At 46.3% G+C, this 18,987-nt stretch overlaps 1 protein-coding gene across 1 annotated transcript in view; it reads right to left on the bottom strand.

Moving 5' to 3' along the window:
* The window catches only part of NUAK1 (NUAK family kinase 1), a 49,306-nt gene extending 44,437 nt beyond the window's left edge, over nt 1-4,869 (bottom strand). Inside the window, exon 1 of the mRNA XM_074168147.1 lies at nt 4,588-4,869. Coding sequence (XP_074024248.1) covers nt 4,588-4,869 — 282 coding nt within the window. The remainder of the gene's footprint in view (nt 1-4,587) is intronic.
* Between the last annotated feature and the right edge of the window lie 14,118 nt (nt 4,870-18,987).

The raw sequence follows: 18,987 nt of genomic DNA on the forward strand, positions 1-18,987 counted from the left end.
GAAGAGAGCGATACCGACTTTTTCTATGCTATCAGGAAAGCAGACAAGAGAACTGGGACAAGTGTCCCACCTGGCTTTAACTGTCCTCTGTGACCAACGAGCACGCTTGTATCATGTTATTTGGAACCCTTAAAAAAACCACACCGCAAACAAACAGATGGTTGTGGGGCCAACAAGGCCTTAGTTACTGACATGACAGAACTGTCATTGTTGGTATTCGTGTTTTGGTTTTGTCATGATATGGAGAAATACAATCAGCGAAGCAAAAGTCCTCCTTTCATGTAATCTGTTGCTGTTTCAGGGTTTCAAAAACCCTGTGCGACTCTCCAAAAGTACCACGAAGCAGAGCTGTTTCAAAGCAAGGATCTACACTGCAGTTGCAACTAAAAATATTTCTGTTGCTCTAAAGTTTGGGTTGTTAGTTTGTTTTGGGTTTTTTTGTTTGTTTGTTTTTTTACAAGATTTTAATCGGGAAACCAATTTCATTTAGCAACATCCTTCTACCTGCACATCTATGCAAAGGAGATAAATAACAAGCACCACCGCACATAACACGCCTGCACAAATATGTGCCACATGCCTGTTTTCCATGTTGGGCTGCAACTTGTCATCAATTCCCAAAATAATTAACCTTCTGGAGGAACAGCTGGAGGAGAATAGTGCTTCCTCCACCTGCTGGTGAGGAGGAAGAAAAGATGTCCTGGCTCTCAGGCAGAGAGAGAGAAGTGAAGGCAGAGGGGAGGCCCCTGCAGCTACTCCCCATCACCTCTCAAGTGCAGCCTGAAGAGAGAAACGGAGAAAAGCTCTTGGTTTTTGCGAACAGCAAAGTATCTCCTGAAGACAGATGGTAACCAAAAGGAAGTGCAGATAAAGAGGATGCTTCGTGAGAGGTTATAACAAACAACCAGCAACGTTAGCAAGCTCCAGGTCCAGCGGTAGCAGGGAGAGCAGGTGACTCCCAGCAGATCACCTCAAAGTAGAGCACCCACAGGTAGCTGTGAACCAGCCAGGGTATCGAACCCCTGTGTTAAACCCTGCTGGGAGTGCTCCAGGCAGCCTAACAGGGGTGTTAGCCTAACGCAGTGTCTTCCATGCTCCTTTACTAACATTAATTTAATTAACATTAACGCATTTTTGTATCCAGGCATTGCTTTCTGTATAATGTCAGAAAAAGACAGATGGATAACAAGACTGAAAACACCTATCTGTAATTTAAATTGCATTATAAGGAGTATTTACTCCAGCGGAATCATTTACTCAAAGAACCACACAGCAGCATCTACCGTCTCTGTGCACCATCCATGGGATGAGCCAGAGGCAGTCAATACACAACTTATCTAAGGCTGACATAAGTGTAACCGTGGATTTCTTGGCTAACAAACATTGAGTGCATAACATGAACAAAAGCTCAGTTCTCTGGTTTAACATGTGCAAGATGACAAGTGGAGAAAACACCCACAGAAATGTCAACATGAGTGTTACTTCACAGGCTTGCGATATCATCTCTTCATCCTTACACTTACTAACAGGTGCCTTAATTTAAAATATCGTAAGTTACACAGTGTATACTGAGCCAGTACTAATGAAGGAAATCTTGCTGGCAAAATTAGGCACCTCATATGTCATGTGGTGGGCAATATTTTAACTGCTTCACACAGCACGCAATACTGTCTGTAGTCAGTGCAGTAACTAATACACAAATTCACACAAGTTGTTTCCAATAACAAACTAAATGTATCATACAATCTACCCCGGAGCATTAAGGCAGGAAGCTTTACAATCACGTTCCACTGAGCTAAGAGGAAAGACAAAGAAACTCTAACAACATGAATAAACCTGCAACCTGTTAATAAGTGCCAAATACTACTTTCATTCAAGTCAACAGAAATCCTGCTAGTGATTTCCAATGGCACAGGACTAAAGTACATCTGTACCTTGGATCGAACTGTCTTCTCACACTGGTTCTGCTTCATTAACTCAAATCTGCCAATTTCTATTTCACTCCTGAGCTCTCTATTCGTACAGATAATGACAAATCCAAAGTTTGTGCTTCATAGTAAAAGCCTGGCTAACCATGCAAATATCTTTATGAAATGCTGTATAGCTGAAGCAGATTGTTAGCAGACGAGAAGCAGAAAGGCCAGACAGGAGAATCACTTGGACAAGGCTGATGACTGGGAACACAATGCCGCTGCCAAGGTCCAGCTTTGCAATCTGTTAGCATACAGCTTCAAATACCTGCTCACCGCTGAGTAAAGAAAAAGATGATTAGCTAAACCAGTAGCAGAATAGGAAGCAAACAGACTGGACTAGAGCGACCTTGGGACTCTCGCTACCTAGCTGCCGGCTGTGAGATGATTTGCATTGGACGTGGTGCAAGAGACGTGCTGGCCGCATCGCTCGCTCTGTGCATCCCCTGCTGGACACACGGCACCATCCAGTCCAACCTGCTCACGAACGCTGCAAAAACTGAAGGGAAAGGCAGGGGGGAAAAATCTGAAGGAAAACTTTGTCCCTCTCTGCTCGGTCGTCCTGTTGGTTCTCTCGCCTCACCCCTGGAAAGCAATCGGTGTTCACTGCAACAGCCAGACAAGGGAACTGTCAGAAAACAAGCGCTTTCGGTTCACTTAGGTCTGGCTGGATTCCTGACAACTAGCTTTTATTCTGCAAGCAGGCAAAATGTGGGTATTTTATATAGACTCACAGATGTTGAAGTTCAAACAGACACACTACACCAGAACTCGCCTGCAATCTAGTTAGTAATTACAAAGTGCCGCACGCCAAGGCTTGTATTACTACAGTATAAAGCTCACACCCCAGTAAGGATTTGTTTAGCTTCTACATACCAGCTGATAGAGCAAGGGTAATATTTTATTGCATTTAAGATTGCACATGTATTCTGATTTTCACCCTCTCCCTTTCAAGATATAAGCCGTATAAATTTAGTTCAGACTGTAGCATCTAAATATCCTTAGCTGTATAGCTGAAGTGCTTGACAGTTAGCAAAATACGGAAAGACCATGTGTGATGTTAACTTAGAAGAGATACACATTTACACTACATCCTTCCATCTCAGAGGGCCCTTCACAAAGCCAAATCTCACTAACAATACGGTCACCTTTGGTTTGTTTTTTTTTCAATTGATCAAGTCTTTAAAAGAAAAAAGATGTTTTCAATGTATTTGCTTATTTACTACGTTTTGCAATGCAACTCAAAAATAATCTACTTAAAAAATAATAATTAATATATAACATAGCCCTGGAGCTTTTGTTAGCCTGAAACTGTAAAACAGCCAAGACAGCAAACTTTAAAAATCATGGACTGGGAGCGAGCATGTGCAGAGATGTCCATCTCTGGTTTCTCTTTAGCCAGCCTCCAAATGAGCTAATAAACTGCAAGCATACATGATATGACTCTACAAGTTGGCTGAAACTCTCATTTTCACTGTCGACACAAAGATATTTAGTTGCAAAGTAATGTCTCTTGTTAAAATCCCCGCATCTGCAATTTCATTTTCTGTTTTACAGTTGCCTCTGCCTCTGGGTGAGCGTTGAGCTTCCAGGCAACCGAAAGGGAAAGATAAATGAGACAAAACCTGTAATGTCACTAGGGAAATGTCTTGCTTTTAGATGAAGTCTAGTGAAAACTCAATTAGTCTACTTCATATGAAAAGCAGCATTAAGACCTCTTTAAAAAAGCATCTGTTTCTCTGGGCAGTCTTTAATGCAACGCCTGCCTCTCACTCGCTTGCCCTCTGTGAATAGTTACATATTTCAGGGAAGGAAAAATGACAATAACTCTGACTAATGTGTACATTTCTGCAATTGCATTTCTGCACCCCGCTGGAGCGCTGCGCCAATGAGGAAATGCTGAAGCTGAGTTATTGCTGGACAACCTCCGGGCTGCTTGAAGTCTCGAGCCAGCCGGCACCGCTGAGCGGTGAAACGGATCGTAAAAACCAATGGGGCCGGGTTGCAGTCCCTGCCATTTTATTATTTTTTTTTTAAGGTGTCAGCAAAGTTCAGGTCACAAAAGTATGACTGAATCACAGCATTTTTAACCGTGATTAGCCAACGTTTGCCCTTCTGACAGTGCTTTGTGAGCAGCTTTGGTCAGCCAGGGGACGGGAGGTTAGGCGAGGGATGTGACAGGTTTCGCTACAGCGTGAATTTCCAGTGGGGAAAGAATAACTGTTCACAGTGGACCCACGTGTAAAAACAAAACAAAAAGAACAAGCCGCCCGGTTTTTCCAATAATAACACGTAACGGTGTGTTACTAAACTACCACCACGGTCCCGCCCCGCCCCCCCAAAAAAAGTTTCTCTATGGGATTTGCACCCCAAACAAAGCCCCGGACCCGGGGGAGGGCGGGTGGAGGTGGGATGCTGAGGCTGCCGGCCGCGCCGACACACCGACTGGTCTCCCTCCGAACGGGTCCCTGTGGGATGGAGGGATGGATGCAGCCAGCCGGCTCCGTTCCCAAGTCAGTGTTGGAAAGAAAAGTTATATATATATATATATATATATATATATGTATGTACATGCATATAATCAAAAGGCAAAGAGAAGCCCCTCCGCCTGCCTTACCACTCTGCCAGAAAACCTCTCGATGGCCCGCTTGACTTTGCCATAGGTGCCTTTGCCCAAGGTCTCCTGCAGCTCGTAGCGATGCTTCAGGTTGTGCTTGTGGTGATGCCGCTTCACCCCCTGCTGCTTCCTCGCCGCCGCCGTTACCTCCGGCGACGGAGCCTCCCCGACCGGCTCCTCCATGGCCGCTGCTGCCGCCTCGCCGCCGCCGACCGGCCCGGAGCCGCAGCGGGGCTGCAGGGGGCTGCTGCTGCCGCGGGCGGCCGCCTCGGCGCCCTCCATGCCCGGCGGCGGCGGGCGCGGGATATGAGCGCCCCGCCGGCCTCGCAGCCTCTGCCTCGGCCCCGCGGCCGCGCCGGCACCATGGGGCGCGGCGGGGCGGGGCGCGGCGCGGCGGGGCGGGGGGCGGTGGCGGCCCGTTCTCCGCTCTCCTCCCCTTCCCCGCCGCCGGCCGCACAGGCGTGGGGCGGCCCCTCCGCCCAGCCCCGCCCCGCTCCGCCCCGCCCCGGCCGGGCGGGCGACTCCTCGCCGGGGAGGGAGCCGGCGGCGGGGAGCGCTGGCCCGCGGGCGGCCGGGTTGGGCGGTCCTTTGTGCGCGGAGGAGACGAGTCACTCCGAGCCGCTCTCCCGGCCCGATGAAAGGCGCCTCAGCGGGGCTGATCCACGGCGGGGAGGGTGGCTTGTCCCCTGCCCCCGCCTCCGGGCCGTGGGTCTGCCTCGCCCCGGTGCTGAGCCCCCCGGCCCCCCGCCGGGCCGGGCTGAGGCGAGGCCGAGGGCAGGCCCCGGCCCCGCGCCTCGGTTGTGTGCGCACCTGCGGAGGCCGGGCGGGGGCCCGAGGGAGGCGGCTGCACCAAATTTAGGTCTGGAAAGTTTTTCCAGAAAACGCTTCTAATTTTCCCCATTCGCAAAGCGGGCGAGGGTTTCCTGTAGGGTTTCCATGTAGCTGGGACTGGCAGAAAAACAGGGCACACCCAGCCGCTGCTTGGCCTTGGCATGGGCAGGAGCTGTTTACCCGCAGCCGGAGGTTTTCGCCTGTAAGAAACCTTCCTGGGCCCAAGTCTTGCCGTGGTTGGCATCCACGCAGATCAGTGCCAAGATCTAGAGCTGAGGGAGCCCTCACTGCCGATTTTGGGAACTTTGAAATACAAATGGACTCATCGTTTTTACAATCTTCTTCATTTTAAAGTAAGGTGGTTGTTCCTTTCACAAGGACGTCTTGAAAACTTCAACCAATGGAGACATATAAATTTTTACCAGGGTTAAGTTGAAGCGGAAGTTTCCCTTAGGAAAGAAGCCACGCCCGAGCCCATGGCCGTGAAAGGCAGATGGTGTCTGTTGTAGCAGAAATGGGAAATTGGCATGGGGTGAAATCAACTTTGGCATGCTCCAGTACGGCCAGTTTGCTGGACTGATGCAAAGGCCTTCATGTGAGAGTCCTGGCTCAGTGCCTCCTCCCCACTGACTGTCCTTAAGGTGCAGGTTACAGTGGAGGTTGTCTGCCTTGGAAGGATGACGCACAGACCTTTTGAAATCCTGGGTTTGGAGCAATGTTGAGAAACAGGATTTAGGAATTTGGTACCCCAGTGCTTCTGTCTCACTCGGGAAGTGTTAATGCAGGTGTTGCTCCATGTGCTCCGCCAATCGGAATGGCTGCCTCCTGTGAAGCTCCAGTTTGTCAGCGGAAACTAACTCAGGAGCATCAAGGTGATGGGATGATATCCAGGCACTGGCTTTGGTGAGAGCTCTCGTTTGGTTCCTCTAACTTGCTGGGCCAGCGTGTAAGACTGGACTTCCTTGAGGTTTCTTCCTGAGATAGCAAACACACTGCTGGTTGTAGCCTTAGTCCCTCTGACTTGCTGAACTTAAAACACAAGGTTCTCTGTAATTACCATCTCTGCCCCTTCGGTTTAGGATCAGCAAAGTGTCCAACTGGCTCAAGACCAGTTTGTCCAGTGCAGTACCCTGATCCTAACAGGAGCCAGCACCACGCCGCAGGTGTTGAAGAAGACAGAAAGAGTCCTGCAGTGGCCAGAGAGGTATTGTCTCCCATGTTAGGTGCTCGTTATTTGGAGCCAGATACTGGTTTAAGCCCTGGAGCATGAAATTTAACGTCTCTTTCATGGAGCACACCACAAACTGGCTATTCCAAAGCAGAAAGGGTAAGGGAAACCTCACTCTGCTACTATACACAAAAAAGAGCACTGTGTGTTCCTGTAGCCCCTTCCTTTATTTTAATCGTTGAAAGGATGAAAATGCTGTAGCTTTGTCTTTGAAAGAGATAAGACTGCATCACTAGCTTTTGTGGGTTGTTTGGTTTTTTTGTTTATTTTAGTGCTCTGAAGCGCTATTGCATTCCCACCAACTGGCACAGAATGGAGCGGTGCCCGGGCTACCTGAACGTACAGGAGAGGGAGATCTGCTAGTGCGCTGCCTGCCTTCTGTGCCCCCAGTGTGAAACCCAGTTCTGTAACTCTTCTCAAACTTGGGGGATACCCCAAGAAACATCCGCATGGAGCGGAGACCTGCTGCAACTAGGGATTGGCGTAGGAATGGGATGGGGATGCAGCAGCACTAAGAGGCAGAAGGGAGCTGGGAGAAGGGCTGGCAACATGGAGAACAGGCGGGATGCCCTTGACTGCTGGGAGGAGTGAAAAATTGTCCTGGCATGTGTTCACCTCAGTGCAACTTCACTTACATAGATTAAATCAGAGTCTCAGTCTTGCCGAGTGCCAAGGTTACCACTGTCTGTCAAGATGACAGTAACAACCGCCTGGTGGTTTTGCATGTCCAGTGCAAGCCCAAGTCCCACCAAAGATGAGAGCAGCCGAGGTCCTGCTCTGATCTGTGCCAGCTGACTGCACGCTGGACTGCATCAGCAACTCAGAAACAGCCAGGTCCCCCCAGAGGCAGCCAGGAAGAGTGTCCAGCTCTGGTTGTCTGACTGTCTGGAAGCTCCCTTTAGGCTGGAACTCATTAAAGCCTATGTCCAGGTCCTTTATGTCTCTTGAATAGCCAAAAAGCATGAATCCCAGTGATGAAAATAGGTTTCATTATGTTACATTCATGACCATTGTTAATATTCTCAAGAGTATTCTCCTCTAGCTGCTTGGAAGGATATATCACCAGTTCCATAAGGAAGTATGTCATGAATCATTGGTTTATATTGTGATTGGAGAGATACAAGGCGTAATAAAATACTAGAATCTCCAATACGAAAAATACCAATTTTATAATGGAATAAGCACAAGTAGTATATAGCATTAGAAATACCACTTTTCCTTTTAAATTTACATGCTCTTAAATCTGAAGCCAGAGGGCATTAAGCAAATTAAATATGTAGATTAAAATTGGATACAGGAAACATGCTGTGCTCATATGTAATAGCAATGGGAATTGAAAATAATTATAAGTATAGAAGTACACATCAAATTGAGTGTATCTCTGATATATAGAGATATTTCCTTTTGATTTTTAGCATATTGTCAGGGTTGCAATAGGTATTATATTTGTCACTACAGGAATAAAAATCATTAGAGCAAAGAGCAAACCGGTGTCCTTCACAACAGGTATAAGAATACCAAGAAGTAACAATCAGTCTCAGAGAGAAGGCGACACAATGTTGGAACGGACATAGAAAATCTCAAATAATGGCTTTTGTAGGCAAATTGTTCTAGCTGTTCGTGTCAGTGTAAAACATGCAGTGTTTCATTGCTTCTGAAATAAACATTTGGTGAGAATTTCGGCTCTCTGAGTTTATAGACACCACTAGGGAATTCTTCATTTCTGACAGTATTATTTTATGTAAATGCTTTTCCCTATTCACAAAAAGGGAATTATCCCCCCATTGAAACCAGCAGACTTCTGCTAGCCAGCTTCAAAGGCAATAGGATTAGGCTCTAATTTGCAAAACAGTATTGGAAGATATGTTGTAGCAAATCTAAACTAAACAAATAATCACAATAACAACAGTAAAGCCACTGTTTTCAGTAAGCTTACCTTCCTGAAGTCAGTGTGAGTTGGAAAGCAATCTTAAAAAATTATGACATGTTAGCAACCTAAATTTATCATAAAACTCAGCGCATTTATAGAATTAATTTTTGCCATGAACTTTCAAAGCGTCACAGCTTATTTGTTATCTGGCATAGAGACACTCAGGATAAAAACCCACTGGCTTAATAGCTCTCAGTCAAATGTTTAGGTCTCCTCAGAAAGTCTGCGCCACCTGTAATGAAAGATAAGATTCATAGAGCTGATGTTAATTCATTCCATGTATTTAGCTAAATAAAAAAAATAAACACTGGATTTCAAAGATACTTGATACAAATAGTTATTTTACAAACTGAGGCTGGGTGTTTTCTGTGCAACAGTTATTCCTATTGCAGCTTAACTTGGTGAGACAGTATCCTTTGTGCACAAACAGACTTTGTGCTCATGAGAGTACTCTTCAGTGCTTGCGAAGTGTTCAACAGCGTTGTTAGCTATTAAGTGCCCTTACAAAGGTGTGTTCCAGGGGGCTGTTGGAGATCCAGAAAACCTTGTTTGGCTGTTCCCTGCAGTGTACGATAGAGGAAAGAGCAGAAATATCTATTAAAGGGATTCCTGAGTATGACGGACCTGTATTCTCTAAAACTAGTATGCTGCTCTCTTATGTTTCCATCCTGTCTGTTGGGCTCTGGTCTGTATGTGGAGAAACACGTAACCATAGTCTTAAAGTCAACTGAGTTGCTTTGACGGCTCCCGCTTGATGATCCACTAAGTATGGGCATAGGCATTTGCTGGACCAAGCTGAAGTGCTCAGCGCTGTGCAGTCTGCACATCTAAACATAACGTAACTGCAAATATTTGGAAGATGCTGGCAGGCAAAACCAGGGGACATTCTCTCTACCAAACTTTCTCCTCTGTGTAAGTACCTGCTGAGAGAGAGCTTTTTGGCTGGCTGAAGTGAAAGCATGCTAATGTGTTCCGCTCAATGATGGGGATTATACCTTAGAAAGAGGCGGCTGGCAGAGACGGCTGGCACCCATCTGTTTCCTGCAGCAGGTATCTGCATATTATCTGCCCTGGCAGATCACATCCAATCCTCGAAATCGCATGCTTTATGAAAATTACAGGAGTCACGCAAGATTAAGACTGTAACACTGATTTTCTCTGTAGCAAGCTGTATAAAAAACTTTATCTTTACAGGTAGGGGTCTGTTGAACTGTGTCTTGTTTGCATCCCACAGATACCAGTTCACTATTAAAACAATACTTTGATCAAGTAATCAACAACCTGGCCCAAACACACACCCTGGATCAGGATCCAAGGCCCAGATCCAGAGGGTATAGCTTCCATCTAAATTCCTGTATCTCCGCTTGTTGTTTGATTGCCCCTAGGCCTCTTGAGATGTCTGTGCAATAGGAAATAGAGAGACATAGGTGGAGTTAAGCCCTCTGAGTCTGGATCCTGGACCCATTACAGAGCTTTATGGGAAATGAAGAGACTGAGGAATACTTGTAATGTCTGTTAGGAGAAGACTCTGCAATTTAGGCTGGGGTTCTTTATAAAAGTCTAAGACTTTCAATAGGAGAGGAGCTGTATGTCCATAAAACATCTTCTAAAATTCCATTTCCAAGCCTCAAGCCTTTGCTTCAGTGGCTTTCACTGAGAATGTAGACAATTAACGTTATCATTTTTTTCCTGTAATAGTGGTTATTTGTTCTGCTGCTTGGTATGTTTTATTGGAATATCCATAGCACAGAGGATACCAATCGCCTGCTGAATTTACATCTCCAGATCTGAAAATTTGTTTACATATTTATGTATGCATGCGTGTGCCTGCATACTTATGTCACATCATTTTATCCCTATAAAATCTGCTTTTCTACACTCAACAGTTCTGTATGATACCTGAACTCCTCACCGCTATTGCTGAACTGGGGCACTCAATACCACTGAGAAGTGAGGAAAACCAACCCAAACCGCACAGGAGAGAAAACTGAAATGTAGGGGCTGAGGCTCAGGGTCTCTTCTGTTGCAGGGTTTCCAGAAGGACTGAGCACACACACACACAAGTGCTTCTTCTTCTGTTGCTTTCCTATTTCGTTCAGCTTAGATATTCTTTCAGAAAAACTCTGCGATGGTGTGGTTCTTCTGTTATTTATGTATAATTTTTATTAAATAATTGAGCCATGTAATCCAGACTGCCAGCCCCCACCCTCCCATTGCACATTAATCCTTTTGGGATTAAGGCCCGCATACGTCAGCAGGCTGTAATAAGGAAAACCAACATCACAGCTTTCGTCATCACGAGCAGGGAGTTGCAGCGGGCTGTGGTCGTTGGATTGCGCATCTCACCAATGCCAACTGCAAAAAGAGAAGTGAAAAAAAGTAATTAAGTCACTCAGCAGCAAGCTCCCCTCCTCTCATCACTTCTCTTCTTTGCCTCCGGTTCCCTCCCTTCCGCCGCCTCTGGGGTGTTTTTTTGCCCTTATTTTGAGAGACTGACTGGCTGCATCGCTGTAACCACCAGCACATTGGGCCACGTGTGGCAGCTGGATTTCCACCTGGCCTATTCTACCCACCACCAGCTCCCACACATGGAAGTTGTTCTTGTGTTGTGTGGCTTATACACACACGGCTTCTCCGAAGCATCACCAAGGGCAGCCATTCCCCGGCCACCCTTTCACAAAGCCTCCGGCCCCGACTCCCCCAGCAGGTGGTGGGGCAAGCAAGCGGTCTTAACCTTAGTTTTCAGTGCCGCAACCCCAAGCCCATCGCCAGTAAACACAGGCAGATTTCGGCAGTGCCTGTGGGTTGTGGCGGAAAAGGGTGGAGCTGTGCGGCCGCCGGTTGGGTTGGGGCCGGCAGGCAGCTGGAGCGGAGAAGGAGGGAAGCGAAATGCAGCTGAAAGGCTCAGGGGCTCAGGGCCATCCTGCCGGGGGGCTGCCAGCCGTGCCAGGGAGCTGGATGCTGCAAGGGCCTTCGTTCAGGGATGTTTGTATGGGAACATGATGGGGAAGCGTGAACTTTTGCCATTTTGACCCCTTCATCCTGGATGACTCACGGATGAGATGGGGCAGATACGTCCCTCCAGGACTCTGGGATTTTCTGCCCAGTCTGACTGAATGGAGATATCACAGCCACTGAGTAGATCCTACAAGGAACGGCGTTTTAGCCACAGTTGTGGTTTTTGTGTGGCGTTCATTACGCTGATGCCTGTGACAAAGAAAACCAAAAGTATGTTTTGCACAAGATCTTTGTTTTGATGTTGAGGTCTGTGGATCTGTGTCTAGATGGTATCACTCTTTTCACGCAGCTAGTGCAAGCATAACCATTTTTCTTGGAAATGCAAGAGTAAAGCTGCTCCAATAATATAGGGAGTATAAAAGACATATACAGTTTTTTTCCCTTAAATATGTGTATATATATTTTTAGAGTGAAGAAGGTTAAGCACAAGATGTTATGCTAAAACTCATGCTGCACGTGGCATCAACGAGTTACTGGACATTCATGCCTTTGGAAGCATTCATCTAAACGAGCATTTTCCCAAGACTATCACTAACCAGCAGGTATCTGGGATAATGACAGCAAATCCTGCTCAGTTACTGAAAATGGACCCCACAACACTTAGAACATAGATTCATAGATTCATAGATTGGTCCAGGCCGGAAGGGACCTCCAAAGGTCATCTAGTCCAACCTCCCCGCAGTCAGCAGGGACACCCCCAACTAGACAAGGTTGCCCAGGGCCTTGTCGAGCTTCACCTTGAATATCTCAAGGGAAGGGGCCTCAACCACCTCCCTGAGCAACCTGTTCCAGTGTTCCACCACCCTCATGGTAAAGAACTTGTTCCTAATATCCAATCTAAATCTCCCCTTCTCCAACTTAAAACCATTGCCCCTCATCCTGTCACCGCAGGCCTTTGTAAACAGACCCTCCCCAGCCTTCCTGTAGGCCCCCCTCAGGTACTGGAAGGCCGCTATTAGGTCTCCCCGGAGCCTCCTCTTCTCCAGGCTGAACAACCCCAGCTCCCTCAGCCTGTCCTCATAGCAGAGGTGCTCCAACCCCCTGATCATTTTGGTGGCCCTCCTCTGGAGGAGGCCTCTCCTCCTCCCACTCCATCAGGTCCATGTCCTTTCTATATTGAGGGCTCCAGACCTGCACACAGTACTCCAGGTGAGGTCTCACCAGAGCAAAGTGGCAGAATCACCTCTCTGGATCTGCTGGCAACACTTCTTTTGATGCAGCCCAGGATGCGATTGGCCTTCTGCGCTGTAAGTGCACATTGCCTGCTCATGTCCAGCTTCTCGTCCATCAGCACCCCCAAGTCTCTTTCCTCAGGGCTGCTTTCTAATACCTCATCCCCCAGTCTGTATTTATACCGAGGATTGTTTCGGCCCAGGTGCAGGACCCTGCACTTGCTTTTGTTGAACCTCATGAGGTTCGTCTGGGCCCACCTTTCCAGCCTGTCCAGGTCCCTCTGAATGACATCCCATCCCTCTGGTGTATCAACAACACCACACATAACATCTACTGTGTTATGATGGATATACAATCTACCTCATCAGACAGAACCGCATGAGAAATCATCTCCTGCTCCCCACCTCCCTCTAAATTCCCACTGAAATACTGGAATTCAGCATAATGTGCATCATGGCTGCATAGCTGTAAGACTGGCTGTATTTTTCCTTCACTGATCATTAGTTTGTCGAAGTCAAAGCAATACTAAATTAGAAAATAGATTCAGTGAGGAGGCTGCCGGCTTCCTTTAGCTTTATTTTGTTTACTTTTCATTTGTCTGCTGCTACTTCCTGGCTTTAGAAAATAGTGTTGTCTATGACTTGTAAATAAAATTAGGTCAAATAATAAAAATTGTTAATGGCAATATAATTGTTTTATGGCAAGTGATTAGAAAGATGTAAACAGAACATTATGACATTAGGATGTGTACCAACGACACAGCATGACTTCCACAGGAAAAGGACATACCCAGAAATCTGGGGCAGCAAACTACAAAGAGCAGTTAAATGGAAAATGAATCTGTTCGTGTTTAGATGCCCAAGGATCAAATATAATTTTCCATTAGATCTTTCTAGAAACCCATCCTTTATGCCTGTTTGCTAGCAGAGAGAATTCTTTAAATCAATGGCAAATTGACTAAGCAACAAACTTGATCAAAGCCTCATTATGCATGAAAATTTCATTTTGCTGGCTAGGGAATTGCGAGGGGGAAGGTTCTGTGGCTCTCTGTGGTTCCTTTGTGCTTCTCATGCAGTACAAAGGGAATTGCAAATTTTTGAAACCCCCATAGCAGGCGTAGGGGAGCAGAGGACCCCACTCCCTCGTGCGGTGGCATCCAGGAGGACAGTGACTCCAATGCCGTCCTGATTGCTGGGCCCACAGCAGCGTGAGTGTCAGGGCTGGCATGGGGGCTTTAGGGGTGGGGAAGAGATGTTCTTGCTATGCTAGGATGACAGGTCGTTTTCTTTGGAGCTAAAGCTAACTGGTCCACATGACAGCCACCCCTTGGCTTCTCCAGCCTGCACAGAGGCTACAGACAGTCATAGTTCAACAATGCCAAAAAGACAACACAGATCTTAAGAGAAGATGCAGCTGCAATCCTACAGGGAGAAACAAGGCAACACGTTGATGCCACCAGCTTCTCCATATCAATGCAAAGCGCACAACGCTTTGGGTAATGCTAACTCTAGGAAAGAGCTACCTTCCCTGGCAAGTTCACAGAGGCTTGAAGAGATAGATGCCTCCATCTCCTCCATGAGCCATGGTAAATCAGAAAATCTGGCCCAGGGCCTAAAAACACTTTTAAACTTGTGTCTCCTTATCTCTCCTCCAGAGCTAGAATACTCTTTCCTGCCTCCCAAGAGTTATACAAAAATAAATCTCGGATCTGCAGAATGCTTTGCTGACACTAATTGTGTTGTAAGAAAGAAACAGATTTATTTTTAATGGAATGGGACACTCATTTCTAAAGAACATGTTTGAGGGTCTATTACCAAGATGAAAAAAGTATTCAAATTTAATAAGAGGAGCAACATGACCTCTGCATACTTCCCATTGCTTTAGCAAGGCCAAATCCTTCTCACTTTACCTCAGCTTGTGCTAATCTCCGCAAGGGCTCCATGCACAGAAGCCTTTGCCGGCACCGAAGCCTACAAAGACGACACCACATAGGCTGCCTAGAATCAAGCAGGTGCTGCTGCAAAACAGATGGAAATTACTAATCTTCTCCCTCTGCATTCATCCCCCCGCCTTGCCATGATACTGTCTGAAGTCTTCTGTCTCATCCCTCCCTGCTTTTGTTCCCTCCCCTCAGTCCCCAACCCACGCTGACTTGCTGGAGCAGATGTGGCAGGCTTGTTGTGGGCATCTCCCCCTTAGGACCTAGACACAAAGCTCAAGAACTTTGCTCCATCGGGTCTTTCATTGCCTTTCTGCCCTGGCTTGATAAAAAAGAGGGTTTTCATCTTCCATCCCTGTGTGCCAGCTGGCACCCACAGAGTGTACCTGGGGTTTTCCAAGGAGCCAAAGGGGTGTCGGTGCCCAGATCTCTCTGGCTTTTCACCGAGCGATGCATATCCTCTGCTCTGTGTCACTGTGGCGTGAACTCTTGAATATGCAATCTGAACGTTTGCTTTCTGTGAGTGGTAATGCCAGACATAAACAAAAATTAGTGCTGGATCGTTGGGGAAAGCGAGCAATAGGTGGAGTGGAACATGTTCATTTTTAAAAGGGTGAATTCTCCCGGGATGTCCCCCTCTTCTGCAATTTTCAGCTCCATTGGAAATGTGTAAATCGAGTATCTGATAGAAGGAAATGAGTTGGCTGAGGTTGTAATTTTACACACACCTATTCAGTGGGGAAATGCAATAGCTAGATTTCTAAGATTTCAACCTGGCCATTGCAAAGGCAATACTCATATGAGACAAGAGAAAGGAAGAAAGGTGCTTCTTGCCACGGCTTTATCTAATGTGATCTCTGGTTACCCTTCATGAAAGAGAAGAAACCTGCTTTTCTTTAGGAAGCGAAGCAGACCCTTTCTGTAGCACCACCAAGTGGTTGAGCATCCGTAGAAAAAAAATCTATCTGCAAAATGAGCATGCAGCAGTGCCTCACAGCAACATTTTTCAACTACTTTACAGTCTTTTAAGCGGTAAATATTATTTTCAGCATGCAAACTTGGATGTAAATTGAGAGTGACATCATCGAAGCTGGCCAGAATGTGGGTGAAGACAATATTAGATGTTTTGCACTCAAAGCTGTCAGAAGAAGACTGACAAAACCGTTATGTTTATCTGTTGTTGTTGAGGGTGAGCAGATGTCTTGAGCTGTGAACCAGGACCTGGCTGCATTAGGAGCACTACAGGCACAAAGTGATAGAGAGATCTTTGACAAATTTTCCACTGGGAAGTGGTATCAGGAATCAGTGGTAGGTAAGATATTTTAATGGTTTTAAGCAGAATTTGCTTTTCTTATCCTTAAAAAAAAATAAATCTGTGTGAATTTATAAATCAGATTTGAACAGCTATGTAAGGGCATGTGATCAGAAATGAAGACAAGGTCTGGTTCCTGGTTCCATGAAACGCTCCTGGTGTAAAATTGCCCTGTGCTGGTGCTAAATGATCAGTGAAACTTTTTCTTATGACATGTTAGAAGCTGTTGCTGCCCTACTTTCAAGGTTGGTACTCACAGAGTATCTTTGCTATGAGTCTTTTTATGATGGAGATGGGCCTGTAGCAGCTTGGCTGCCCAAGCTCACCCCACCACAAAGAGACTTGCAGGCGAAGGGATTGTCTGGGATGTCCCTCGTAAAAGCCGGTGCCCAATGTGGTCCTCAGGAGCAAACAAGCATCCAGCATAAGAGCCCAAGCCACTGGTATTGTCCTGGTCATGGCTTATTTGAACCCACCAATCTGACTCATGGGAAGACTAAAAGTAGTGCTCCTGGGACCAGACCATCAGTGCTCCTGGGACCAGACCATCAGTGCTCCTGGGACCAGACCATCAGGCTACATCTCCATAAAACTGATTTAAATGGGTTTCAATGGAGGAGCAAAGCCCTCCCATCTGTGGTAATTAGCCTTTAGAGAGGCACACTGTGTAATATGCCTCTCAGATACCATGTCCCCCTGTAATCACTGCATTCACCAATTGTAGGTATCATTAGGTCTCAGCCAATGACCCCTACTTGCTTCCTGGCCAAAAAGGAGGACGCTCGGGCTTGTGTTCATCACTGACCTTTTGCAGGGCCACAGCAACATTAGCTTCCTTCTGCCTCCAGCAACAGGAGGGACGAAAGGTGTCTTTGCCTTTCACTGCGGCTGCTCAAGTGAAAAGAGCCCCAGGAGGAGTAAAAGGCCACCTTCTTCTCTAACAGCTAATGCTTCTGTAATTAACAAAGCAGGTGCTCGGTGGCCATTCCGTTTGCCTGCCTGCAAACTCACAATGCAGCCAGAGATGCCTGAGGTGCCACTAAGACACAGCATTCCTAATGACAGAGATATGCTTTCAAAAATACATTTCTTAGCATGACAGGCAAAGCTGAAAGGGGCCTGAGGTGAAGTCTGAGGTGAAGCTTTGCAAAGTCCCATTTCAAGAACTGCAGCTGCTACTGGTATGGTTGTTGGACTCATCCTCCAGCAAGATACTGCAGATGTATAATGGGGATACTTTTATTTGAAAAGAGGAGAAGCACCAACAGACCAGGATCCATCATAAGCAAGCTTGTGAGAGCTAAATGTGATTTTCAGAGGAAGTGATTATTCATGGCTGCCACAGCGTTTGATGGGAGCGGTGGCTGTTCATAGAATCATAGAATTGTCTAGGTTGGAAGGAACCTTTAAGATCATCTAGTCCAATCATCAACCTAACTCTGATAAAAAAAAAAAAAAAATCATATAACACCCCCCCCCCCCCCATTACTAAACTATATCTCTAAGCTCTATGTCAACCCATCTTTTGAAAACCTCCAGGGATGGTGGCTCAATCACTTCCCTGGGCAGCCCATTCCAGTGCTTACCCTGTCAGTGTAAAAATTTTTCCTAATATCCAACCTGAACCTCCCCTGGTGCAACTTGAGGCCATGAGGCAACTTGAGGCCATGCTCTTCAGCACCCCTGAACCGAAGCCAAGGGTGACCCTGAGGGAAAGTAGGTAAATTGAATCAAAACGCATGGCAGCATCTAATTTCCAAGGGATTATTATAATTAATAATAACTGTGCATTTTACGTTTATGTCCATGATATAACAAATGGCATCATGTATATATGAATATATTTACACAATAGTATCTACATATATGTATGGATGTACACATGCAAGCTCATATTGCTTAAATAGCTATAGTAAGTATCCTGTCAATATTAGCCATCCATACTAAACATGCTTTTGTGTTTACCTTGATGATCGAGGATCTGAAAGCCAAAGTTGACAAGGAGTTGAAATATTGTCCACTGATAGCTCTAAAAATGCAATCGCAGTGGAGCACATCACTACATTCAAGCTGAAGTCAGGCTGCCTGTTTTAATACAAAGCTGGGCACCCCATTATAGCCCTAGCCATCTGCGTGCACGCTATATTTAAAATGGAAAAACGCCTCCGGGGAAAATGAACCAAATTCACCATGGGTACAAACAGGCATGGCTCCTTTGAGGTCTGTGGAATGTATTTGCTTACACCAGTAATGGATTTAATCCAGAGACCGTTGTTCTTTATGAGACCTCATTTTTCTTTGTGTTTATGCCAGTGTAACTCCACTTATTTTGGTAGGAATAATACTAATTTATACCAGTGTAAGTGGCGGAAATTTTTATTTTTGCTTTTCAGCACAGATGCCAGGTAACAACTTTCATAGCCTATTTCCTCACCTACTTTACTGTAATTTTTCTGCAGGTGCTGTTCCTCTGATTTTTCTACATTTACTTCAGATTTCCTTAGTCTCAACGGGAAGGCAGCCAGGCCTTCAGTGCCCACACCCACTAGCCACTCCTTAGCATGGATGTTTTTCCCTAGTGCATATTCCATTCCTGGTACTGAGGATTGCCCTGTTTCCTTCATCAGCATTTCCCTCCTGCCACCATCACAGCCACCACCATTCCAGCCCGGAAGAGCTGCCCCCTCCCGTAGATCATTAATGCTACTTGTTAATTATCCAAAGACTGGAGACAGAGGGATTCTGCTCCATGCACATGAGGCATCCCTTCTGTTCCTTGTGGGTTGGCTGGACAGCCTAATTTTCCCCAGAGAAATAGCTCGCGGTTAATAACACAGGCCATGTCAATGAAACTAGGTAGAAAATAATAGCGTGCAAGTAGCAGGCAGCATTGTAGAGCATCGGAGCCAATCAAAAAGGCTTAATATTTAGCGGTCGGAAGAGTAGACCAGAATGAAGACAATCTTAAC

The sequence above is a fragment of the Numenius arquata genome, chromosome 2 (assembly GCF_964106895.1).
Source record: "Numenius arquata chromosome 2, bNumArq3.hap1.1, whole genome shotgun sequence".
NCBI classification, from domain to species: Eukaryota; Metazoa; Chordata; class Aves; order Charadriiformes; family Scolopacidae; genus Numenius; species Numenius arquata.